This window comes from Phasianus colchicus, chromosome 24 (genome assembly GCF_987193195.1).
Source record: "Phasianus colchicus chromosome 24, bPhaCol1.hap1.1, whole genome shotgun sequence".
Taxonomy (NCBI): Eukaryota; Metazoa; Chordata; class Aves; order Galliformes; family Phasianidae; genus Phasianus; species Phasianus colchicus.
Window position 1 is genome coordinate 498,800 of NC_143459.1, and position 25,543 is coordinate 524,342.

The window sequence follows — 25,543 nt, forward strand, 5'->3', positions numbered from 1 at the left end:
GGTTATCCTAGTCTCTGGAGGATGATGTCAAAATAACCACTTTGTCACAGGCACGTTTATGGCAAAGGACATACTCATAATTGAGAGCAGCTTACTGTATTTAAGCAAGCAACCAAAACTCCTAAAAAGTGAGGACAGGCCCGTCAGAAACCTTCACTGCCGTGCTTGCATCCAGCTTCGTCTGCATGCAAAACATTGTCACGATAGTGACAGTTTTCTTCTTATGAGGTCTGGGTTTGGTCACTCTCAGCATCCAGCAACAGGAAATGCTGCACGCAACTGCAGCAGCTACAACCCAGTGTGCAGGTGGACGCCAGGATCACTAGCACAACAACACATCATCAGTAGGGTAAAACTAAGCTGTCACATGACGGTCTGCGTCTTGCTCTTGGCCTGCTTACAGCCTGTGCTTGGTTTTGGAGACAAACCTTTAAACTTCTACCAAAGTAGCTCACAGTGCCAGCTGCTAGGATCTCTGAAGCCTCTCGGTGCAGGGCAGTGCAGGTGAGCACAAGGAGTCTGCTCTCAGAGCGGTCCTTCTTTGCCACTGCCTACAGAGCAGGCATTCATAAGGCCATTCTCGTGCGATAAGAGGCGTGGGAGGGAAGCGTATCATCCCCTCACATCAACATCCTGGCTGGATCCATTCCTACTACTTCTCTCTTTAACATCACAGCTCCTGGGTAATGTGTGCACAGCCTCATGTGTTTGTCAGCTGTACCTGAGTAGCCAGGCTTCGGGCCAAATGGTACACAGACATCCAACTAGACCAACTTGGGATGGCTTAAAGCAGGCTGGGGAATGCTGTCCCCTCTTGAAGGCTGGCCCAGGTTGAGACGCTGTGCTCAGAGGGGCTGCCTTGCCACAGCAGTATTGCCAAGCTTAGCTGATACACTGTGACATTCCCCGACCCTTCTGCTTGTGGGGAAGCAGACAACGTGAACGTCTGAATCATTAAACAACGAGCCAACGTGATATGCTCCATTCTACAGCCTGGATCATCTTATGGCTCAGGTGCTTTGCATGTCGATCTTCCCCTGGTAGAGCTCAGCCTGCTGTGGGCTGTTCCTGTTCAACCAAGTTAACCCCTGCATCCTGCTGACATAAGAACTGCCTTCCAGTAGGAACAAAAGCTGGACTTACAGCAACTGTGCTATCCAAAGAAGAGCAACGCTCGTATCAAATGGGAAGCAGCAAATATTCTGGAAAAGCAGCTATCTCTACTCCACCAGTGGCAATAACTGCAGTGACTGTGCAAATTTCATGGGAAGGTCGGGGTATCAAAGTAGATGGAACAAACTTAGCGCTCCTTCGGAATAATAATTGCTTGTGCTCTTCACACTTACTCATCTAACATGCAGAGGAAACTTTCTTCCTGGTGCAGGCCTGTTTCTTTCCACTGGACCAGGTGCGCTTCCGGTCTTAGCAGTTACTCAAGGTAAGCTGTAGGTTCCAGGGCTGGGCACAAACACGTTGCAGTTATTTCCTCACTCTTAGCACCTAAGCTCAACTCTGCAGTGCAGGCGGAGAACTGGGCAACAGCTGCAGGGCCCGTGCAGTCTTTGCCATGCAGCTGGACAGCCCTGCTGATTAACCTATAGACGCTGCGCAGAAGAAACAACCAGGAAAGCAGCTGTCAGAGTATCTCACATTAAGTGCAAGACTCTGTTTCTCAGCATCAACGCTAATGAATACCAAGAGCTTTCTTTAAATCTGCTGCTTGCTATTTGTCTTCTAAGATGCTTGTAAGGATCAACGGATCATGCATTGTGTCGTACTGCAAGATAGCTCAAGTGCAAAAGCACACAGAAGCACTGAAGAAAGTGATTTTAGAAAGAAAAGAGAGAGTAGGGGGACGGATTTAAGTTACTCTGTACAGCCTGTCAATGTGAGGATCTAACAGCAGCAGCCAAACTTTCAGCTATGTGTTCTCGTAGAGCATCCCTGGCTTCTCGGAAAGATACTGGTATCCACATTTGCCATATTCTTATATCAGCCCAGAAGTCTGTTGTCTCCTCAACAGTAGAAGCATATGTCAAGTACCTTGGGGGAGATCTGAACTTGATCAAGGTGTCTGATCAAGCTAAAGCTAATGGAGGAAGACACTCACTCGCTCTATCTCCAATGAGCGGGCTGGATTTGGAGCGGAAGAGGACATCTGAGAGGTTCAAGATGAATTCCACAACGGCTGACTGCATCTGCACCTCCCCGAAGGCAGCTCTTCCGCTGACGCAGGCAGACTCACTCTGCTGTGATCTGAAGAAAAAACAGAGGAAGTAAAGCTGCCAACAGGCAGAAGACTGGGAAGGCACCTCTGGCTGTGCAAGATGTGTTGATTTTGGAGGGGACGGTTTACAAAGGCTGCGTGTGTTTATTTTGAGGTTTCTTTTCAACCCTGTTTACAAGATGTCAAGCATGTGCCCACTCTAGTGTATGTCAGCGTGTCCCTGTTTCAATTCTGAATGACACTGGCCCAACACATACCGACTTCCTTTGGAGCCCAGCACGCCTTTGGCGTCTCTGAAAATGATGCGGGGCCCACTCCTCCCTGCTGAAATACACGGCCACCTCTGCAAAAGGTACGGGCTCCTGCAAGTGCTCCTTGCCGGGAACAGCCAAGGCCCAGGGAAGCAGCTTGGAGAGGAGAGAAACTCCCGTCCCTGCGGCTTCTTTGTTCCCAGCACACAGACGATGGCTGAGGACACCTCACTCTCACCCTGCACTCCTATCTCTTGCTCCTTGCCCTCTCCTGGCTGTTCCCCAAGCCCCTGCCTGAGATCGACATGCTGTGGCCAGTTGCTGCTCTGCTGCAGGCAGATGTTAAATTGCTGGGACAAGAGGAACAAAAGGCAGGAGAGGTGTGAGGGAATGCAGCAATCCCTGCCAAACCCTCACCAGCCCACCTGCAGGGCACCGCCTAGGGGTAAAAGCCAGCTGGGACTCAGACCAGCAGCACTGCTCTTACCAGGCTTCCTTCCCAGCAAAGCCAGTATGATGGTGCGTTCCCTTCTCTCCCTTTCTTTCTTCCTTTCTCCCACCTTCCTCCCTCAGCCTGGCACAGGAAGACAGTGAGCAACACTCCTGGCTAAATCAGTTAGCGATCACAGAACCGTCTCAAACTGGGACGCTGAAAGAACTCACAGCAGACCTCTGGCTCAACAGCTGAGGGCCAATTGAGCATGTGCCTAAAAACAAAGCACAGCAATGGGTCAATCATCTTACCACCAAAATAGAGAGCAGCACAAGCACCTCTTAAGCTCTCCTGCACAGCAGCAGGCTGCAGGACAAGCTCTGTTCTTGAGCAGGGATGCCTCGAGGTCACACCTGCACAGAGATCCTTTGCTTTGTCAGCTTCACTAAGGTTATATCTTTGATTGTGCACGTAGGATCCCTTAGTCACAAACTCCTGAACGCGTCTGGGACTAGGAGTGGATCCAGCTGTGCTGAGGAACCTTACCTCTGTGGTTTGAAGAGTTCAGACAGCAATGGGGTTTGCTCTGATCCTCATGACACAGCAGGAGAGCGTCCTGTAGGTGTGTGTGTGTGTGTGTGGGCGTGTGTAACCCTGTCCTCCATGTGGAAAATAACCAAGTGTATCCAGCCATCTCCAGTCTTGTTAATCTACTACAGCATATCTATGTTCATCAATACATACATTCCTGCTCCCCCCTCAGGAGTGTATACTGTAACTGTATCTATCTGCTATAAATTGCTGCAGTCTGCATGATAGCAACTAGGGACACTAACTATTGTAAGAGTCATGGAGTAAACTCCAGTCCCAAATTCTTACATGAATGGGCTCATGACAACTGTTATAATTGAGAAACAAGGGACCATCAGAAGCCATCACAGGATGAAAGGGGGAAAAGGTATTATCTGCAAAATGCCACGTTTGGAAGTTACATATGAAGCAAGGGAGAACATAAATAAGTGGAACAGGGAGCAGAAACTAAAGGAAAGAATTTTATTTTATTTTTTAATAACCTACAGAAATTGATTTTGCTTGGGTCGTATCAGGCACTCAGAACTATGCTGCACACTATGCACAGGGGTGGATATGGAAATGCATCATACTGCGTAGCTACAAATCTGGGAGTCTAGACTCTCAGTGAGGAATCAGAATCATCACACAATTGAAGCCCAGAATCGTCACAGAGTCAAAGAATCTAGAACTGGGAAAAAAAATCACAGAATCTGAAATAACAGAACTTACACTCACAGGAGCTAGTATCCTCGTAGCATACTCATACAATCCTCGGACTCTAGAATCCTAGACTCTAGTAACCCCATCATAACCCCACAGTATTGAATCACCACATTTTGTTTCCTCACTCCCACAGAGGGAAACCTTCCATAGAGCATGCTCACAATTGATGGTATCAGTCAGCATCACCCAGCACTCCTTATGGAACGGGTTATCTAGAATATCAAAGCACTGCCAGTTACAAGCGCTCAGGGGTTCTTCCTCAAAAGATGAAGTTTTAATACCGTTATTCATTCTAATTTGGATACGGGAAGGGAACCGAGGTCCAGAATCTTTATGAAAGGAATCCAACACCACTGTGCCCTTCACAAAACCTCTCCCATTTGCCACAACACAGGGAAATGGGGAAAGTGAACCTTCATCCTGGTTTTCCACCACCCCTCAGGTCAGTCCTGGGGATACTTGGGACCTTCCCGGAGACACCGGGAGCCCCCAGGACCCGCCCTAGACATTTTGCTGCCACAAGCCCACCAGCACCCAGGGTGTATCCCTGGCATCCCATAGGGGGTGGTAGCCCAGGCAGGATGCAGTGTGATAGAGCCACGTGGCTCCGTGGCAGGAGTATCACATGTGCTTCTCCCTGTCCCCAGCTAAAGTTCTCAGAGGGGCACACAGAGGTAGCAGCGGGCTGTGGACACGACCAAGAGGCACTCAGGGTGACAGGATGTAGCCACAGCTTGGGGACAGTGGCCAGGTGCTGGAGACATTCGTATGGCAGGACACAACCACAGCTTGGGGACACGAGGGCCAACAAAAGGGACCTTGCTCAGACCACTGGGACAACAGTGCCACGCGTGAACACGCTGCCACCCGCCTAGTGAAAGTCGTGTCCTTGCTGCAGCTGTGTCCCCAGAGGGCTTTATTTGGTGCCACAAACCTCAGATCCCCTAAACAGGGCAAAACCACAGAATTCCAGACCAAGCAATTGTTGGGAGCTTCCGTTTCGTCACTGTGAGGCCAAGGTCCCCACAGGCCAGGTGACACCGCTGAGACACCAAGTGATCAGTGGCAGCACTGTTGATGGCAGCATCAGCTCAAGGGGACGCAGCACTGGAAACGCAGCGACAGTGAGAACGCCATCAGTGACAACCACAACCTCCAAGTCCATTGGACACAGCACTGGCGGTGAGCGACAGTGACACCGCAACAACGACGCCAGGAGCTCCCCACGGCTGCCAGCACTGCCCCACCGGTGTTCCCATTCTCACAGCTCCCCGCGGATGTCGGGCAGCAGGTGGCAGGCGGTGATGGTGGCCACGGTGGCAGACACAGCGCGCAGGTCACGGCGCACCAGGCACAGGCAGTGCGCGGTGGCAGCTGCCCCAGCTTGCGCTTGGCCCAGGGGCCCCCCCAGGCCTTCCAGCAGCCGCGCAGCCCCACCGAAACTGCCTCCCAGTGCCTCAGCCATCGCGCCCCGCAGCCGCCCCTCGCCCGCCCCCAGCCGCTGCTGCAGCAGTGAGGGGCCCCCCCGGGACACCCCTGGCAGCGGCACTCGGGCCGCACTGTCCTCTTCCTCCTCCTCCTCGGTCTCCGACGCCTCCCCCGGAACCTTCAGCCCCGCTGCGGGGGTCCCGGCCGCGCCCCCCTCCGGCTCCGGCTCTGAGTCGCTCTCCGAGGCCTCGCCCAGCACCAGCGTGAGGGAAAGAGGGGCGGCCATGGTCTGCGAGAGGGGAACAAAAGGGAGGAGGGGGAGTCGGGGGAAGAACGGCCCCATCAGGCACGGAGACCGCCGGCCCCTTCTCCCGAGTCTCAGGGGAATACCCCGCACAACAGGCCCGTGCCCCCCCGGCCTCGTGAGAGCCCCGCTTCCCCACCCCCTTCCCAGCCCCACGGGGCCCCCAGAACACGTCCCGGCACCCGCAGCTCCAGGAGGACGCCTCGGATTCCCTTCCCAGCCCGACGTGACCCCCCCCCCACGCCCCTACAACACGCCAGACCCACCGCCCAGCCCCGCAAGGACCCGCATTTCCTCAGCCCCATACCGCCGGCTCCCCAGGTCACGTGACGCCCACCCCGGCAGCGTCGCGTCGCGTCGCGTCGCGTCGGGTGACGTCACGCCTCCGCGCGCCCGGTACTCGGACTCGGACTCCCCCGGACCGCGCACGCGCAGAGCGGGCACCCCGCGTGGCCTCGTTCGTCCAATCGTCCCTCCTCCCAAGCCTTAAGTGACAGCCAGGGCAGCCAATTGGCTCCGCAGAGACGAAGGGGCGGACGGGGCTCTCCCGGAAGAAGGGTCGGGGGGCAGGGCGTGCATATAACAGGCGGCAGTGGCAGCCAATGGGATGACCGAACGGGGCACGGCTGGCCAATAGCAGGCGCGGGGGGCGGGGCGTGCAGGAGGCCGTGCGGGGCCGCAGCCCGTGCCTGGTGCCCGGTTGTCCGGTGCGGCTGTGCGGGCCGGCGTTGAAGGGTGAGAAAGGCCTCGTAGTAAAAAAGGGAGGAAAAGGCTTCACAGGGACTAAGGATGGGGCTGGTGGGGGGGGAGAGAGTTAGAGATAGTTTGTAGAAGCAAGAATGTTAGAAAAATAAGGGATGGCAGACACTGGGTCTGGGATAACGAGGGGATGAAGGCCGTAAAGAGAAGGGTTTGAGAACAGCCTGAGGACGCCTGGCAGGGAGGTGATTCGATGTCCGCAGGGCAAGCTGGAACTGGGCTGGGGGGGCTGGCCCTCCCGCAGGGTCAGAAGTTAACAGGGAGAAAGACTAGGAGCCTTCGTGAGGAAGATGAGGATTCTTCATCCCGCGACCACCAGGAGGAGACCCTCGCCACTCACTGTGCACGCGCGAGTGGGGGGGAACCGCATGCTAATGGGTTCTGGGAATGTAATGAAGATGCATCCCAATTCCTGGAAACTACTGGTTATGTATTAGTTCGGCCTGTATCTGTAGCACCCTTTTTCCTGACGCTGTGCGAGTTAGGAGCAGCTCTCCCCCTTGCACCCGGCGTATGCGCAGCCCTGATTAAACATACCTGCTTCTATAACTACTTTGTGGTTACAGAGTCTGAGGCCACCCGTCAGTGTGCGCCGCTCCTTGGGGCAGCGCGATTAAGTTGGAAATGCCTGATTTGGGGTCAGATATGTAAAGCAAGAGGTAAAAGGGTACATGGATTTGAGAGTTGGAAATGCCAGATTATGGGTTTGGGGATGGAAAACAAGGGAAAGCTTAGACGGATTTGGGGCTTAGAAATGCTAGATTTGGGCTGGAGATGAAAAGCAAGGGGTAAAAGGGAAGGGTGCATGGATTTGGGGGTTGGAAATGACAGATTTGGATTTGGAGGGATAAGGGAAGGTTGCTGCAGAAGGGTGGATGGATTTGGAGGCTGAAGATACAAGTCTAGAGGAAGGAGAGGGTGGGGAACAAGGATCCCTTGAGAATACAGTTGGGGAAGAAGAGTTGAATTTCAGCACAAAATCAGTAATTTTGGTGCAATGGGACTCACCGCATCGCAGCACCAACCACCCTGGACAGAAAAAGGCCATGAAGCACCACCTTCACAGCTCAGAGGCTGTGAGACTAGGATGGTTTGGACAGTTACTCTGAGAACTGCTGTTACCCCACTAACATAGCAGTGAAGGAGAGGGGCAAGCAGGGGGTCCTCCCTCTGCCCTGCTTTACCTCATTGTCCTCCTTCTCACCTTAAACAGAGCATCCAGCTGCAGGGTTAGGGACCCCGCCCTGCCCCACTGTACCCCATAAACCCTCATAGGTGGGCAGTGGGATCCATTCTACTCCAAGGAACCCATTCGCACCTGTAAGAAGGGGACCCATGTGGCAAGGACCCATCTCACCCCACATCCCACTAAAAGGGAGCAATGAACCACCATACCTAAGATCCATCCTGCACACAGACCCCATAACCCCATCCCAAATGGACAGGGGATACAGGGGCACTCACCATGCTGGAGCCACGGAGCTGAACCTCCTCCAAAGTTTCCAAGGTTTGAAGCAGCCAAGGAAGTGGCTCGAGCCAATGGGATGCAGGTTCTGTACCTCCAGGGCCACCCCCGCTGGTCCCCATGGAGGGGACAGGGCCTGGGGGCACTGGTCTCTGGGGCAGAAATCATTTCCTCGGTTGATCCTTCCATCCACCTATATTTCCATCCATCCTTTCACGCGATGATCCTTCAATCCACTCAATCCATCCGTCCAAAAGTTCTTTCCTGTGTTGATCCCTCTTGTTCATGTATTCCTCTCTCCATCTGTGCGAATCCAAGCAGCCTCACCATTACCCACCAGAACCTCCTCTGGAGCTTTGGGGGATTTCTCCACATGCCTTCAGGCATTTCCTTGTGAACCTGCTGGCAGTGTCCTCGCTTAATCATAGTGCTGATTTTCTGGTTCCTCCCACAGCATCACGGCATCCCTTTACTCAGCAGCCCTCCCCATTCACATTTCAAAGCCTCCCTCATGAAGCTGCCGTCCTACTGATGAAAATATCCTCACATCCCTTAGGGAGGTAGGTCCCACCTCTTCCAAGCAGACACCAATCCTCAAATAGGTCCTCCAGCCACAGAACCCAAGGCCCTGCTACCAGCTCCAGTCCTGCAGCCAACGACTGGCACGCATCGGCAGTGCCCTCATCTTCACGCCTGTCCCACAGCAGCACCAGGGCCCCGTGCCCCTGACTACTGGCCCGAGAGCTCTGCAGTCACTTTTGATGCCATTCACATGTCCCCCAGCAGCATCACCTGTGCCCACCTTTCCTGGTGGCCTCACACGGTGATCCGCACAAGGAATAAGGTTGGGTGCACCTCTGCCTCCTCCCCAGCGCTGAGGGCACTGGAGCTGCATTGGAGCTGCGAGCCCTTCTGTGGGGCAGGAGCATCCCCTGCTTCCAGGAGTCTCCAGCTTCAGTCCAGCACCAGATGTGAGGCTGGGGTGCCACGGGGCTGCAGTGCAGGGCCTGCAGCTCAGAAAAGCCCCTGAGCACTGCGGAGAGAAGCAGGCGGTCTGTGATGCCTTCAGAGCGTTATAAACCAACAGTTACAAACTCCTGCAAAAGCAAACAAGAACCCCGTTCTGTAGCAATCAGAACGCACAGCTTAGCAGACAGGAGCGTAGGACTTAGAGAAAATTGTATTTCAGAGGTTGGTAGGGAATTTCCCATCACGCAAAGGCATCAAAACCAGGGTTTCTAACAACAGTGTTACCCAGGAGACCCACCAGGCAGTGCCGGCTTGATTTGGCACGTGACTCCAAAACAAGGCAGCTCAGTATAAGGCATCAGGCAGTGCTGATGAGATGCGCGTTATGGACAGGTCATTCCTTCATAGGTACCGTTCCAGTGACAGCACACTGTCTAGAGTAAGTGCTTGACATACAAACCTCAACAATTTACACTCCCACTAGTCAAGTCAGACAGACCAAGACCATGAGGCTGACCTGTAACCAGGCATAGTGCAGCTAGAGTTCCTTCTGCAGTCACTTGGGCAGCTTCCCCACCTCCAGAGCTATAGGGAACATACACACAAAGCGCAGCAAAGCTGTTTGTGCTACACACTCACAGAGAACAAGTTGACAAGTTGAAGGCTTACGAGGACCGTGGAGACGTGGCACTGAGGGACAAGGTCAGTGGGCATGGTGGGGGTGGGTTGGGGTTGGACTTGGTGATCTTAGAGGTCGTTTCCAACCTAAATAATTCTATTATTTGATGACACCTAAACATGATTGCGTTTTAGATGACTTTTTGGGGCATGGGTGAATCACCTTGCAAAAGCTGAAGCAAGCCTGCACTCTCTCCCTGTAATGACAAGGTTCATTTTCCCCTCTGCAAATTCCTACAGTCTACCAAATTAAGCAAACTTGGACACAGGTTTGACTGTAAATGCAAGGGCAGAGGGACAGCTTGCAATGAAACAAGGAAGCCTGTACAGATTTGGCTAAAGCATTCTGTTTAAAAAAGTGAAAATAGGATTTCTTGAAAAGAATTGTTTACAGCTTTATTAAGAGACAGCTTTATTAAGGATGTTTCATGCTAAGATTGATGGTTTTCTAACTCCTGAATTACAGAGGATATAGAAACACAGAGGGTTCAATAAACCCTAGCAAGAAAGTGCCAAATTCTAAAGCAAAAGACCCAGGAACAATACTACCTACTGCACTCCCTCAGGAGCCTCAATGGGACCTCTTATCTATTTGCAGAGCGCCCAGTGCGAGTGGGTCGGCTGTTGTGGGGGAGAAGGATTGGGAACTGTATTCCAATTTGTATCCTTGGAAAGAGATGAGGGAAACAGCTCCACGTAACAAACAAGAATGAAATGATGGTCGCTCTTCCAGTGCAACTGCACAGTCCAACCGTTTGCCACAGAACAGTGGCTGAACATCTGCATGATTACAAACTGTCTCCTCACATGCACAAAGATGACATCCTGACTCAGGGAAGCTGTGAGGAAGAGGTGCAACAAATGCTGGTTATGGATCACATGAAACACAAAGGCTCGGAAATTCATCCTACTAAAATTCAAGGGCAGTCTCAACAAGTGAAACTTCTAGGAATTCACTGGCATTTTGGGAAATAGTGCCCAAAACTTGACACACAATTCTAGATTTTGCAGGACCCTGTGATAAGAATGAGGCACAGAGGTTTATTGGTCATATCTAGGACAAATTTTAACCCTGTTTATATATAAAGTGACAAGGAAGAGTTGGAGAGGGAAAATGAACAGCAAGCTGCCTCTGAATTAGCAACGGAGGCTCTTCAAAGGGCGTCAGACTTATGGCCCATGCAAAAGGGAGAAATGAAGTTGAACATATCTGTAAATGGGACACGTGCCAATTGGAGCTTGTGGCAAAAACAGGGAAAGAAAAGGATTCCCTTGGGTTTCTGGAGAAGAAAACTGTCACGTCGTGAGAGGATAAATCCAATTCTGTTAAACAATGGTGAACAAGATTCAATTATTCAACCCCATGACAGAACAGCACAATTATTGATACTGTCACTTTCAAAAACAATTGTGAGAAAAGGGGATCCACCTCAGATCACCAGCATTCCTGGAGGGTTTGGATCCATCAAGTATTAACAATGGAGCTAAAGTACGAAGCCAAAGGGCCCTCCTGAACCAGATGAAATAATAGCTACAGGGAACAATACTACTATTTTAATTATGAAACCTGGGCAAGAAAAATGGGAATACGTCCCTGCAACTAAGTGTTATTTGCAAGAATAATTATGCGGTATATAATTTTATTTTACAGATCCTGCACATTTGGAAAAAGATACCATCCATGTGCCTGGATATGAAGACCGATGTGAAGAACGGCCTCACACTAAATTATCCCCAGTGCCTGCTGTCAGGGCTTGTGACCTGGGCGCAGTGATGACATTGCTAATGTCACATCGCCACTGTGACCAGGGCACAGCTGTAAATATCAAGCTGCAACAAAGCCCAAGCTTCTGAGTTCAAGGACATCCTCTGAAGTCTAATTTAAGGCACAAAAAATTCACCTTCTTGCTTCAGTGGTTAATATCTCCAACCTATTTTCAAAGATCTTTTTATTACCTCCCAACAAGTCTGCATACAGCTAGTATACAGCTAGTGCCGGGTCCTGCACTTTGGCCACAACAAGCCCATGCAGTGCTATAGGCTTGGGGATGAGTGGCTGGATGACTGTGAGGAGGAAAAGGACCTGGGGGTGTTGGTTGATGCTCAGCTGAACATGAGCCGACAGTGTGCCCAGGTGGCCAAAAGGGCCAGTGCCATCCTGGCCTGCATTAGAAACAGTGTGGCCAGCAGGAGCAGGGAGGTGATCATCCCCTGTACTCAGCGCTGGTGAGGCCGCACTTCGAGTGCTGTGTTCAGTTTTGGGCCCTCACTACAAGAAGGACATTGAGGCCCTGGAGCGTGTCCAGAGAAGGGCAACGAAGCTGGTGAGGGGTCTGGAGCACAAGTCCTATGAGGAGCGGCTGAGGGAGCTGGGATTGTTTAGTCTGGAGAAGAGGAGGCTCAGGGGAGACCTCATTGCACTGTACAACTTCCTGAGGGGAGGCTGTGATGAGGAAGGGTTTGGCCTCTTCTCCCAGGCAACGAACAGGACCCGAGGAAATGGCCGCAAGTTGTACCAGAGCAGGTTTAGGTTGGACATAAGGAAGAACTTTTCCTCTCAGTGGTCAGGCGCTGGAATGGCTGCCCAGGGAGGTGGTGGAGTCGCCGTCCCTGCAGTGTTCAAGAGGCGTCTGGACGAGGAGCTGCGAGATCTGGTGCAGTGCTTGTGGTAGCAGTGGTGATGGGAGGGCGGTTGGACTTGATGATTTTGCAGGTCCTTTCCAACCTTGGGATTCTATGATTCTAAAACTGCAGTCAAACAGAGCTAATAAAGAGAGCCTTCCACATACAGTTAAGGCATGAAAGTCCAGCAGTTCCAGCAATGGGAGAAACACGCACCTGAGATCAGAGAGACTGCAGGGAATACTCCTTTGTGGGTGGGATTTAAGTCACAGCAGGCACAATGCTCTGTTTCTGAGAAGGGCTATTTTAACAGTACCAAGTCTGGGACAGCACACTTTAATCAGGTTTGTGAAGAGTGTCCCATACCCTCACGTTCTTACTGCTCTGGGAAGTACAAGGTTCTCTTCTCAAAAACATTTCTTATCAATGCATCCAGCAAGCACACACATCCCGATGTCATGACAAAGAACACGGGCAGAGACCAGCAAGTTGGAAGGTCATCACCTTCAGGCCAGATCAATCCTACAGATGTCCTGCAAGTCCTTCTGTAGTAGAAACACAATTGCTAAAGCTGACTAACATCCAGTAGGTGAGCATGAGTAAGGTGAGGCTCAACACAGTGCGGAGGTATACGATACTGACATTTCATTGCAATTCAATGCACAGGTTGAAAAGGCAGCAAGGTGGGCCCAGAGATGGAAAAGGACATCCATGTGCTGCATTATCACACTGGAACCACATCAACCATGACTCTCAAAGCGTGTATCAACTAAAAAGCTGCGGTGTTTGAGACCTACAAAACGATTTGCACTACCAGGCTAATCAGCACTCACGAATACACATGAAAGACCACAAAGTTCCTCTCTGAAGAGATGAGTGCAAGGTACCTTAGATTACTTTCACATACAAGATTCTACTTCTTACTTTGTAATTCTGTATTGTAAAACAAAGAACAACATTTTTCTTGCAATACCAATTCTTAAAAGCAGTTTTACAATGGAGTATGAAAACTAATCCACTTACCTTTACAGGATGGAGTTGCTCAGGAATACTGGAGTTGGCAGATTCAGAATCAAGCCTCAAATGCCACACCTGAAGAGTTTTCAGGAAATACGACAATGAAAGATAACATTAAAAAAATAAATAACCCAATACAGCCACATAATTTAAATTGACCTTGAAAACTATCAGTGTCTGACTACTGTTAGTTTAGAGTTGTGGATCTCTTTAGCAGCCACCAATTTACTCAGGCAGCCATTATAAACCTTACTTTTTCATAACTATACAAGGGCTGATCCAAAAGGAATGCCTCCTATTTTATAATGCTGGCCCACAACATCACAGGTGGACACTGGTGGGATGACAGCAGAGGTTGAACCTTCCTGCCAGCATTCAGTTACATTTTGTAGCCATGCGACAGATGGCAGCAGAGGGCCAGAATGACAGCACAGCACCTGACATGGAAGTGCACGTGAAGCACAGGGGTGTCACTGAACTCCTCCGCGCTGAAAAAAATCGCACCCACTGGCATTCATCAATGCCTGCAGAACTTTATGAAGACCAACACGTGGATGTGAGCACAGTGAGGCGGTGGGTGCTGCGTTTCAGCAGTGGCAACAGCAATGCAAAAGACAAGCCACCCAAACGGCCAGATTTATTTTTTTTTTCTTTTTAAACAAGCACAGCACGCAGGCTCTCGTTCAACACTGGAAAAAAAGCATAGCTAATGGTGGTGACCATGTTGAAAAACAGAGTTTTGTAGCTGAGAATTCACTCTATGTATCTGTTGTCATTCCTACGGAAATAAATAGGAGGCATTCCTCTCAGAGCAATCTGTGTACATCTATGAGCCATCATCCCAATAATGCAGTAATACTAATAAATGGGAACAGAAAAAAACAGATTCTCAGAATATCTTTTGTGGGGATGGAACAACAAAACCTACACTGTAGTCAGCTGCAGTTATTCCCCTGGGAATGAACTGATGCCAGTAGAAAGGTCATGACCACTTCCGACACTCAAACTGTACCAGCATTTCAGAGCACGCAGCCTTGGAATAAACCCTAAGGATAAACCAAACTGCATCTCTGCTCCAGCAGTTTTTTTCTTCAATGTACATGAATGGACTGGGAGGTACTAGTCCTACAAATTCAGTTATGCTATTGTGTCCTATGGTAAGAAGAAAAGCAGGATGTTTAAGACTTTGTCAGGCACAGAACCTCCAGCACTGGAGGTGAGCAATTCTGAATTATCGGTGTCTTGTCATAATTCGTGTGCATGCAGAAGAAACAGCACAACCCACTTTACAAGAGCAACCAAATGTATTCAAGGCATACTTACAAAAGACTCTGAGGTAGAAAGCTGCTCGCTGTGGTGAAGATCAGAAATGAGGCAGAGGAAGCCTGACAGATTGAAAGCGATTAAGTGCCTGAATAAAGAAAGGAACGGAAGGAATAGACATTACTGGAATCTATCAGACGCCAATACGCATTTGAAAAACATACTGTACATGTAGAATCAAAAGCAACACAGGATCAACCTGCAACTACTTATTCCACTATCTCAGTGATGACTGCTATTAGACAAACTCTATGTATTTTTAATACTGCTGTTTAAAAAGGACCACAATTTCCTCCTCCAGTGCGTAATCAAATTAAAGTTCATTTATGATGAACTTTGAATTACATACGTAGTTTAGGTAGAAAAAAAGACTTTGGTGGTCTCAGTAACACAGCTACAAAAGCACTGTACAGGATATTCACAGATATGGCATAAGCCAAAGCTGGCTCTTTGTAACAGAACATTTCCTTTGTTTATTCTACTTCTGTTGATGTACATTACCATAGCTTTGATTACGACAGTAAGGTTTCCTGGGCCATCTGCCAGAGCTGCAGAGCTTCCACCTCCTTCTAAGCGTCTGTCCACTCACCAGTATAACCAGCCTGGCTGAGTGAACTACGCTGCGTGTGCTGAGATGAAGTAGAACAGAAATCGGAAGAAAATAACTGCATCTTAGTAAAAATATCTGTGATTTCTAGTCCGAGCAAATTAATTTCACATACAAAAATTATTTCCAACATAAAGCGACCACATTTCCAAAACAACCACAAATTCAAAACAAATTCAAAACAAATTCAATTCCATAGAAGATTACAGAATTACACTAAAGCACATTTTAAAACATCAGTTGTATGGCAGACAGAGTAAAGAGACCAGCAAGAGAAAGTACAGAAGGGCTTCTCCCTAAGGAATAATTAACTACAGGAGGTAGAGGTGTTTGTTGGGGTTTTTTTAGTGTGAGTGAGCAGAAAAGAGGAACGGGACCTCAGGAAAGTCTTCAGTAACATGGAAATGGGAAGAGCTGCCCAGGTGTTCTGAACAGTTCAGATGACGTGACAGCCATTTTCTTGAACGCTGTTACATATGCAGTAACGAGCAGAAGAATGAAAAAATTAAGGCATTTGCCTTCACCTTAACGGCACTGTATGTGCCACCTCTCTGCAGAACTGCGGCACAGACAGCACAAGACTACTGAAGAACTGCACAGTAACTGCCAATCCACGTTTTCAGAAGACAGCATGACAAAGTATTTCCCTTTTCCCATGCACAAAGAAATGCTGACTTGGACAACAATCTCAAGTGGGATAAGAATACGGAGGTACTTCATTCTATTTTCTCAAACTGAAAGGTATCAAATGTCTACTTAAGGATAAAATAAAACGAGCAAAAAGGAACATGGAAAGCACACTAACCTCGGCAGGCACTTCAGATCAAAATACTCTAATAGCAATAACTATAGCAGGCAGTAGCTTATTTCTGCACATACCTAGCGGTCAAATCTGCTTGCTTTTAGATCTTTCTGCTTCCTATTGAGTTAAGCCTTCTTTTTCTTTAAGGTGTTTATCAGACTTTCCACAGAACTGCTTTCATGTCTTACAAAAAATAACACGCCTAGAGAAAAATGACTCGGTAAAGGTCTCTGACAATACAGGGATGCAAACTTCCTACCTGTCACCCAAACAGGCGCAGTGCCCACCCCGAGGCTCTTGTGCTGTCACTGGCACACACTGACCTTCATAGCAATCAGCTGCTGAGTTACACGCAGTCGTTCTGGGAAAATCGCTTTGCTGCATTTGTTGTTCGTATGCATAGCACTACATCAAGTTAGTACAACAATTACACCTCTTTTTCTCCACCACACTGTGGAGAGACAAACAGCTTTCTGGCTAAAAACAAAAATATCTTGCAATGCAAAAGGAATTTTCCCAGATAAAAGAAGGGAAAACAATCCAACAAGCAACCTCCCTCCTTCCCCTCAACCCACCATCCTTCCCCCCACAAAACAGACAGAGCAAACCCACAGGAAAGGAAAAGACAGCAAATCCACTTCCTGAACCAATTCCCAGTGTTGAGAACTTAGTAAAGAAAAACCAATACATTCTCTGCCTGCATCACCACAAAAAGCTGCACATTAAATGAAACGTGCAACTGAGGGTTACGGCCTCCAGCTGTACCTCCTAACCAAAGCAGCCGGGAGAATAAGTAAATGCATGCATGCATGCATACATACATACATACATAGAAGCGATCGTGCTTTACAGTTCCTCTGTTAGCTTTGTGGTTGGCGGTGATCTTTCCACGGGCTTTGGACTGTTTGTTTTTTAAGCATCAGTAAGGAACATCAGCAGCCTTTTTTCTGCACATCAGTAAAGCAGAGAATACAGCTCTGAGCAGCCATCTGCCCGGACTTGCTTTAAGAAGTAGTCAAGGACATTGACAAGGTCTGATTTTTCAGGTCTTCTGATTTGTCTTCAACGCAATCTGTTGCTAGGACCTTGAATTCCACAGCCATAGCATGCAAATACAGTTTAATAACGGAGTTTTTAATAGCGGGCACGAAATCATGCATCTGTACGCAGATGAGCAAAAAGGGCTCATATTCCCACGTCATGGCTTAAGATTTATCACATTATATATACATGCACAACATATCCACTTCAGGAGAGATCCTGAATTCTTCTAAAAATATGCTCATTTTAAAAAAAATAAATTAAACTCAGTAGCTTCCTCACATTAAAATTCTGCTGAGTTCAATGTAAGACAATGGTAATGTAGAGAACTCAAGCTCAGAGGAAATGAGTTCAGCAGAAAGATAAGCTTCCCTTCGTCAGGAAAAATTGATGTACAGTACAAAGATAGTTTACAATACAAGATAAAAGCAATATTGCATTTACAGATTTGGATCTGTTCTGTAATAATTTCTGAATACAAGATCTGGCTGTCGCAATGCCAAACCAGTGGGGCTTGTGTTATCATAAGGGGCTTGTAAAAGGAAGAAAATAACAGGAATAGGACCAACCTCCAAATAAGATACTAAAGCATATGAGAGACAGGAAATCACATAGCAAGTATGTTAAACCTTTAAATTTGCAGAGGACAAGACAGCCAACTCAAATTTCCTTTTACAAGCATGCAAGTGCTTTCTGCTGTGCTCTGTTTCAATTATTTCATACAGTGCATTTATCTTCGTTAGTCCAAAATGGAGTTACATAAAAGCTATAAGCCTCGAAATTATTTCGCTTAAGATAATGGTGCCTTGCCTTTCTTTAATCAGACTTTTTTTAGATTAGTAATTGTTTCACTGGAAACAAAGTCTGTTTGCTAGTCTGTTTTTTAGACTGGAGTCTCAGAAAGTTGTGTGGGAATGGAATGTTGCTTCTGCATTTGATATTAAAAAGAGCAATTGGTTTGAAGAAGTAGAACATAATGCATTTGTATTCTGTAACCCATCCTTAGAAACAGCTGGTCTAAGAAGTAAAATACTATATATGTTAGCGGCACGTTTTAGAAACATTATTACTGATTTATGTGATTAATTCTTTCTTGCAAAACTGGAATAGTTGTTAAATGTTCCAAACAATGCGAGTATAGCGTTAGGGATTAGAAAACATATTGTAGAGCTGTTCTGTTAGGATAAGAAACTGCCGGCAAAAGAAAACCAGATTCAGCAAGCATCAAAGAAATTAGGGCCTCTATACAAGGCCGAACTGTCTCACTCCGTGAGAAGGTTGGGGTGTGACAGGCAGGCACCAGGATACTCCCCTGTCTTTCTCCCGAGCTGATCTTGGTAAGAAGGACAAGCAGATATCCGCAAAATAATGATCAGGTGTGGAATAAGTTAATTAATTAACTACAGATTTACGCTTATGCAGCAAAAACTTATGTTTGTCCAGTGTTTCCATGTTTAGTGAAGCGTCGAGAAGATTGTGAACCTAAAGTACTCCGCCAATGAGGAACCAGGGGAGAAGGAGATAAGCGTCGGGGAATAGGGAATAAAAGATGTAACGCTGTTTTCTGGGAGCTCTCCTGCTTGCAGGAGGCCCGCCATTGCAATTGCGAATCAAATCTGCTTTATCAGAGATACCGTCCTAGAAAATTATTTGGATATTTCCTACAATCTGGGGGCTCGTCCGGGGTAATTATCGCCCTGTGGGGATTTCCCCCACTGCCCTGGACAGGATAGGCGCACCCCGCTGATTTCAGCGGTCCTGTCTGGGTGGTGGGGTGACTCCTCGGGACGGTCGACAAGAAACCGAGACTGTTCCATAAAGGCTGGGCTCTGTGAAAGCCACGGGGCAGGTAGGCACGTGTATTGACCCCTGGAGACCCGGTAACTCTGTGCACAGACCAAGGTAAGGGAATTTAATTCTTGCCGTGGGGGTCGGTGGAGACTCGGGTGAGTCTCGGCAGGGAACTGTTGGTGTGCGGTACCCTGTGCACTTGACAAAGTGGCAGCAGTACACCCCTAGCTGTCCTCACATCTCAGCATTTCTGAGTTCAGACTGACAGAGGAGAGAGCTGCAGTTCCTCTCTTGTCCTGACACAGCAGATGGATGTGCTGTACAGTACCTTAGACAGTCCTTACGCACACAACTTTAAAAGCTATCAGCAGTGCACAACACTTACGAGCTCACGTTTCCGCTCACGCAGGTTTGCTTTAGGATCCGAGCCCAACATCCTGCACTGCTCCATCGCTGAAGGTACTGCAGTCTCCCACAGCCTGCGGTTCCTGCTGAGTTTGTCAGGCGTTTGGCACTGGTTTTGTCCCAGGATAGAGAGGCCGACTCAATATATTAAGAAGAGCACTTATCACAAAAAGAAGACTCAAAGCCTAGAAGTACAAACAGCTGCAGTAATTCCTCTCCTCCAAACTGAAAGTGAAAGCACACTTGCTTTGGAATAATAGCAGTAGAACAGAAAAGCTTGCATTACAGAGCAATCTGTAATATACCACAGCATTCGCACGAGTACAAGATTATTTCTTTAGAACACAGCAGCATAAGTAAACCTAGCTCTACGTACGTCACACCACCTCCACAGCTTGCTAAAGCAAAGCTTCATTCTGATATTGCCCTTGGTGACCTGTAACAGTAACCTTAACGTGCTAAAGGAGAAGCAGCACAGTCTTGTACTGCCTTAGGCCAAGCTTTAAATATTTATTATCAACAGCAAGATACAGCACAAGGTCCCAATTGAAACATGCAGCTGCTTAGCACCCAACTCGGCTCTTTTTGCACACCTTGACAACAAGCTCCGCTGCAAAAGGCACGCTGGGTGGGCTGCAAGAGCTGCAGAGCGATTCACTGACAGTGACCAACACACAAGCAAAGCTCGTTTCCTTCACAAGACCTCCTCCCTAATGAAGACTGCTGATAATACAAAGGTAACGAGCACATCGTACACATTTCTATCCAGAAGTCAGTAATCAGATGTAGTCTACCTCTGCAAAACATGACGGCCGTGCGACAAAACCCAGAATGAGTTTAACAGACTACAAGTGTATCTCACACCCTTACATATAAATGAGGATAAAGTGTTTCAGAGGAGAGCACTCCCACTTTTCAGGAGCAGGCAGAACGTTATCTATGCCAGCCTCGTGAAAGACACTTTAAGTTACAAAGGGCTTTTCCCTCCTAACGTCCTAATGTCACGTCACATTTAACTGTTGTACACCATTTTCGGTGTCATTCTGCTAAAACTAATCACTGAATGAAAGAGCTACAGATGCTGCCACGGACAAGTAACACAAGTGACCTTATACAGCATACAAAAACTAAAAGAACTTTTCTCATAGCCACAGACTGACTGATTTTAAGCAGAAGGGACCCAATTTCTGCAGAGTTGTGCATGGAGAGGAAAAAAAGAATCAGCAGTTTTCTTCGCGCTCAGCTTAACCCTTACTTTCTTTTGAGAAGAAATGCATTTCCTTGTTAGCCTCAAAGCAGCAACAAGGACATGAATAATGAATGCAGTAGAACTTCTATTAAGATTCCACTTCAGCATAACATAACTCAAAGAGAAGTGAGCTTCCGAAGAGGGGTGTGCAGGGAAGGAAACAGTGACAGCACAGCGTTACCTGATGTGAAAGACTGTCTCTTTCCAAACTCATGTTCTAAATGAGGTACTGACTTTTGCACAGTTAAAATACAGAGCTCTTACTTTATGGAAAAAGTAAATCAGACCATGTAATGAAAACCTGGAGCTGTACATCAATATTTAAAGGGCATCATATCCACTGGAACTTCACTTGAGAATTGGAAGGAATTCTGGATCTCTGACATAAAATAAGCCGCTTTCCAGCCAGTAAGAAGATGAATTCATACGGTTCAACGGCAGCTTCCTTTAAAATGCCCTCCTTAGCATACACTGACTTACAAAGTTCAAAATAAAAGCTTCAGATAAAAAAAAAAAATCGAAGGATCCCGTGTTCCTGTTAGCACTTCATACCGGCAGCTACCACGAGAAGTCAGGAAACGAAGTAGTCACAGGATGAAGGTCTCTTCTCTAGAGAAAAATCAGACAAGCAAAGCACATGTGATAACAAGGGAACTTCAGAAGCACATTTCACTTTTAAGACGGAAAACACATACCTTCATCCATTTGCTATGAAATGCCCCTTCATTCCATATCTATAAAGCAACAAGCAAACAGAAGTCAGTACCTGTTGATATACAAAGTAGTAGCGCATACACATAAATAAATCTTTCACCATCATTACTGAACTTTTTTATCAGCCCTCCAGGGAAATAATCCGTATGAAAATTCAAGACAGGTGCTTATTTCTCTCATCCTTCAGCCCACAGCCTGCAGCCTTACTGAAAAGAACGCTCATGCTGTGAGAGCTCTCTACCACGCCTGGCCTCGTCACACGTTACATGCTATTAACGTTGTCTCTACAGCTTGGCAGACAATGCTTTTCTCCACAATTTCACTTCAAGACGTGGTCATACAGAATGCCAGTAACAACACGGAAACAAGACATTACTTAAATACTTCACACACAGAACTTATATTCTACTGTAAAAGCACAGCAAGGCAAAATCTCGTGTCGGACACACACCTCCCACCCCACCCCCTCCAAGGTCCGTTTCTCAAGCATCCACGCGTTACCGGAGTGCAAGAGTGACACTGACTGAAACAGTCAGCAACAGGAAGGGAAACACTCCAGGAGAGATGGACATTGTATGTACCTTCCCACACTGCAACAGGAAGGGCAGACTTTCTCAGTGGGATGGGAACCGTAACTTGAGAAGCTTCACTGCGGAAGTGAAAATTCAGAAATGCAGCCCTAACGATAAATCATTTATATTCACCACTGTGATCAGGTCTAAGCATTAACATCGTTTGACATGAGAAGATTACTGGAGGCCACTGCCTAGGATGTTACGCTACTACAGAAAAGCAAAAACAGTCTGAGAGAAGCATCAGTGCAAGCATACCAAGTCCTAGAGCTTCCCTACCTTGTCTAGTGCGACATAAAAACATCGGTCTGTTAAAGTAATTAAGGGTCAGACGTGTTTGTTAGAACAAAGAGCATATAAACTCTAAGGCTTGGATTTACCAATCAGTTCAATTTTGAGGTTCCTCTCTTTAGCTTCTCTCATCAGCCACCGCTCACAGCCTCAGAAGTCCTTCTCATCATTTCCGTAGCGCATCTCAGAGAACACAGTGCCATCTAGGAAGGAGACAGACATTATAAAGACGTTATAAAATTCTCTGCATTGCTCACTGCCACACTATGCAGGCAGGCACACCGCTCCAGCATGGCTCACACATCCTTTCCTCTGTACCTCAAACCAAAACGAGCAGCGAAGGGAAGGAGCAAAGCTGCCGCTCTTCATGATCATGATCGCACGAGGAAAGGGCGTGTGATCCGTGACTGCCAGCACGGCTGCACCAGAGGAAGGTCATGCTTGACCAATCTGGTGGCCTTTTACGATGGAGTGACGGCATCGGTGGACAAGGGAAAGGCGACCGATGTCATTTGCCTGGACTTGAGCAAGGCCTTTGACACGGTCCCCCACCACATCCTTATCTCCAAACCGGAGGGATGTGGATTTGATGGGTGGACCACTCGATGGATAAGAAACTGGTTGAAAGGCCGCAGACAGAGGGTGGTCATCAATGGCTCTATGTCCAGGTGGAGGCCGGTAACGAGCGGCGTCCCCCAGGGGTCTGTCTTGGGACCGGTGCTCTTTAACATCTTTATCAATGACATCGACGGCGGACTCAAGTGTACCCTCAGCAAGTTTGCTGACGACACCAAGCTGAGTGGTGCGGTCGACACGGTTGAAGGAAGGGATGCCATTCAGAGGGACCTCGAGAGGCTGGAAAGGTGGGCTGGGTGAACCTGATGAGGTTCAACACGGCAAAGTGCAGAGTTTGGCACTTGGGCCGGAGGAATCCCAGGCATCCCTACAGACTGGAAAGAGCGGTCCTTGAGAGCAGCCCGGTGGAGAAGGACCTGGGGGTCTCGACAGATGAAAAACTTAACATGAGCCAGCAGTGTGCCCCTGTGGCTCGGAAGGCAAATGCTATCCTGGGCTCCACCAAAAGAGGGGTGGCCAGCAGGGACAGGGAGGTGATTGTTCCCCCCTACTCTGCTCTTGTGAGGCCCCATCTGGAGTACTGCGTCCAAGTGTGGAGCCCCCAGTACAAAAAAGACAGGGAGCTGTTGGAAAGGGTCCAGAGGAGGGCCACAAAGATGATCAGGGGACTGGAGCACCTCCCCTATGAAGACAGGCTGAGGGAGCTGGGCTTGTTCAGCCTGGAAAAAAGAAGGCTGCGGGGTGACCTCATTGCAGCATTTCAGTACCTAAAGGGAGCCTGCAGAGGGGAGGGGAATCAACTCTTTGAAAGGGTAGATAACTGCAGGACGAGGGGAAATGGTTTGAAGTTGAGGAAGGGGAGATTTAGGTTGGACATCAGGGGGAAATTCTTTACAGAGAGTGGTGAGGTGCTGGAACAGCTGCCCAGAGAGGCTGTGGATGCCCCGTCCCTGGAAGTGTTCAAGACCAGACTGGAGGGGGCCCTGGGCAGCCTGGTCTAGCATTAAATGAGGAGGTTGGTGGCCCTGCATGTGGCAGGGGGGTTGGAGTTTCATGATCCTTGACGTCCCTTCCAATCCTGGCCATTCTGTGGTTCATTCTCAGTGTGTTAACTTAGCGTACACGTTTGGGGATTTTTCCCTTTTTTTGGGGGGAAGCACTCTGTCTCTTGCTTTTTTAAAAAGGGACTATGCTTTCTTTTTTTGCAGCAGAACGTGATTAGCTACTGGGCACTTTCTATTCCTAGGTACAATAATGCCAAAACCTGTATTTATGATTACCTTCATCTCAGCAACCACTGAGAAATTCGCAGCATTTGGATCATAAGAAAAATAATCGCCGTTCAAAGTATAGTTAGCAGATAATGTCCACGTGCTGACATATGGGGGAAGAGAGAAAAAAAAGCAGCATGAATTGAAATGCAGTTCCTTCTCAGATTTTGCTCACAGCGATCGCAGACGCATTTCTACATCGGAGGGGGGGGGGGGGGGGGGGGGAGGAAAGGGAACGAGAGCACCGCCTTCGGAACGCAAATTTCCTTCACGAGTCTGCAGACACCGACCGTGGTATCTTTTGTGCAGCCTCAGCACAGCCACAGAGCACACGTGGCACATCTCAGTGAAGGGAACACGGACGACACGTTACTGCAGCATCACCGCCACGAGAACCCCGCACAGCCCACAGCTGCCGGCTGCCCGTCAGCTCCAACCTCCCCCTGGAGGACGTGTAACGGGGCACCGAAATTCGGCCAGGGAAAGGAGAGAGGAATCAGACTAAGGACAAGAACTGCCAAACAGAACGCCGTCCGGAGGACGCTCGCTCTCCCCTCCCCACCCCCACCTCTCCCCCCTCCCACTCCCTCCTCCACCCCCCACAGCTCTCCCTCCCCGCCCGCGCCCACCGGCCCCGCCCACCCCGCTGCCGCCGATCCCGGCCCTCCGGCACCGCCCCGTACGTAAGCGGCACCGACCGCGGGAGGCCCCGGACCCCGCAGGAGCCGACCGCACGGCACAGCCGGGAGGAGCGGACAAGCCCGGCGCGCCGCCCGCCACCGCTCCGCCCTCACGGCCCGCCGCGTGACCGCGCGACTCGGCCGTCACCTGGGCAGGGCGGCCGCGGGGTGAAGCTGGCGGCCGCCATTTTGAGAAAGGGCACGGCAAGTTCAGAGCGGCGGGGAGGCGCGCTGAAGAGCGGTGAAGCCGTTGAGGAGCCATGTTGGCTGTGGGAACGCTGCCGGGCGGAGGCGGCGCGCTTGCAGCGCGGATGGACGGAGCTTCTAACAGTCTAAACTCTTCTAATTCGGTATTTGGTAAATGCTTCATTTACGTATATTGCGCACGTGCAGGCAGGTCGCGAGTCCTTGAAATTCAGAGATCCAAAATTCGTGTAAAAAAAAATGCAGTTAAGGCAAAGCGATGGCAAATGTATTTCTCAGACCTGGGGGAACGTCGTGCTGCTGGCAGCCGCTGCTTCAGCTCAGCCGGCGGCTTTTCCCTGTCGGACAAACAAGGCGAGTACACGAGCACTGTGAAATGAAATCGTACCTGGCTTCGGGCACCTGTTGCGATTCCGTTGGACAAAGGGCGCTCAGTGCTGCGAGTGCTGCGGCAGCTCGGTCACACCGTGGGCATTAGCTGGGAATTACACACAGCCTATTGAGCGCAAGTGGGCACGTGGAAATCGCCTGATAAACAGCGCGTGGCTGGAATTCAGCAGGAGGAGAA

At 48.9% G+C, this 25,543-nt stretch overlaps 2 protein-coding genes across 9 annotated transcripts; both read right to left on the reverse strand.

Moving 5' to 3' along the window:
- Positions 1-24: 24 nt before the first annotated feature.
- Positions 25-25,465, reverse strand: LOC149915087 (uncharacterized). 6 transcript variants are annotated; one of them, XR_016459779.1, is made up of 10 exons: positions 24,734-24,874; positions 24,101-24,194; positions 22,334-22,447; positions 21,363-21,401; positions 20,849-21,276; positions 19,399-19,556; positions 14,773-14,860; positions 13,456-13,524; positions 2,111-2,256; positions 25-1,604 (listed from the first exon to the last, which is right to left on the reverse strand). XR_016459779.1 is itself a non-coding variant. In XM_090124147.1 (9 exons), the coding sequence occupies exons 5-9, from the start codon at positions 20,879-20,881 to the stop codon at positions 9,237-9,239; spliced, it is 372 nt and encodes a 123-aa protein (XP_089980273.1). In that variant the 5' UTR covers positions 20,882-21,276; positions 21,363-21,401; positions 22,334-22,447; positions 24,101-24,194; positions 24,734-24,874; the 3' UTR covers positions 9,129-9,236. The 6 variants fall into 6 exon arrangements, 3 of the variants coding, with proteins under 3 accessions (XP_089980273.1, XP_089980274.1, XP_089980272.1); XM_090124147.1 differs by lacking the exons at positions 25-1,604; positions 2,111-2,256 and adding an exon at positions 9,129-9,260; XR_016459780.1 differs by lacking the exons at positions 25-1,604; positions 2,111-2,256 and adding exons at positions 10,193-12,997; positions 25,364-25,465 and having other exon boundaries at positions 15,274-21,276; positions 24,734-25,178.
- On the reverse strand, positions 2,291-8,297 carry LOC116241495 (uncharacterized). Of its 3 annotated transcripts, none has more exons than XM_090124144.1 (2): positions 6,206-8,148; positions 2,291-5,924 (listed from the first exon to the last, which is right to left on the reverse strand). In XM_090124144.1, the coding sequence occupies exons 1-2, from the start codon at positions 6,242-6,244 to the stop codon at positions 5,469-5,471; spliced, it is 495 nt and encodes a 164-aa protein (XP_089980270.1). In that variant the 5' UTR covers positions 6,245-8,148; the 3' UTR covers positions 2,291-5,468. The 3 variants fall into 3 exon arrangements, with proteins under 3 accessions (XP_089980270.1, XP_089980271.1, XP_089980269.1); XM_090124145.1 differs by having other exon boundaries at positions 2,292-5,924; positions 6,247-6,364; XM_090124143.1 differs by lacking the exon at positions 6,206-8,148 and adding an exon at positions 8,163-8,297 and having other exon boundaries at positions 5,265-5,924.
- Positions 25,466-25,543: the final 78 nt, after the last annotated feature.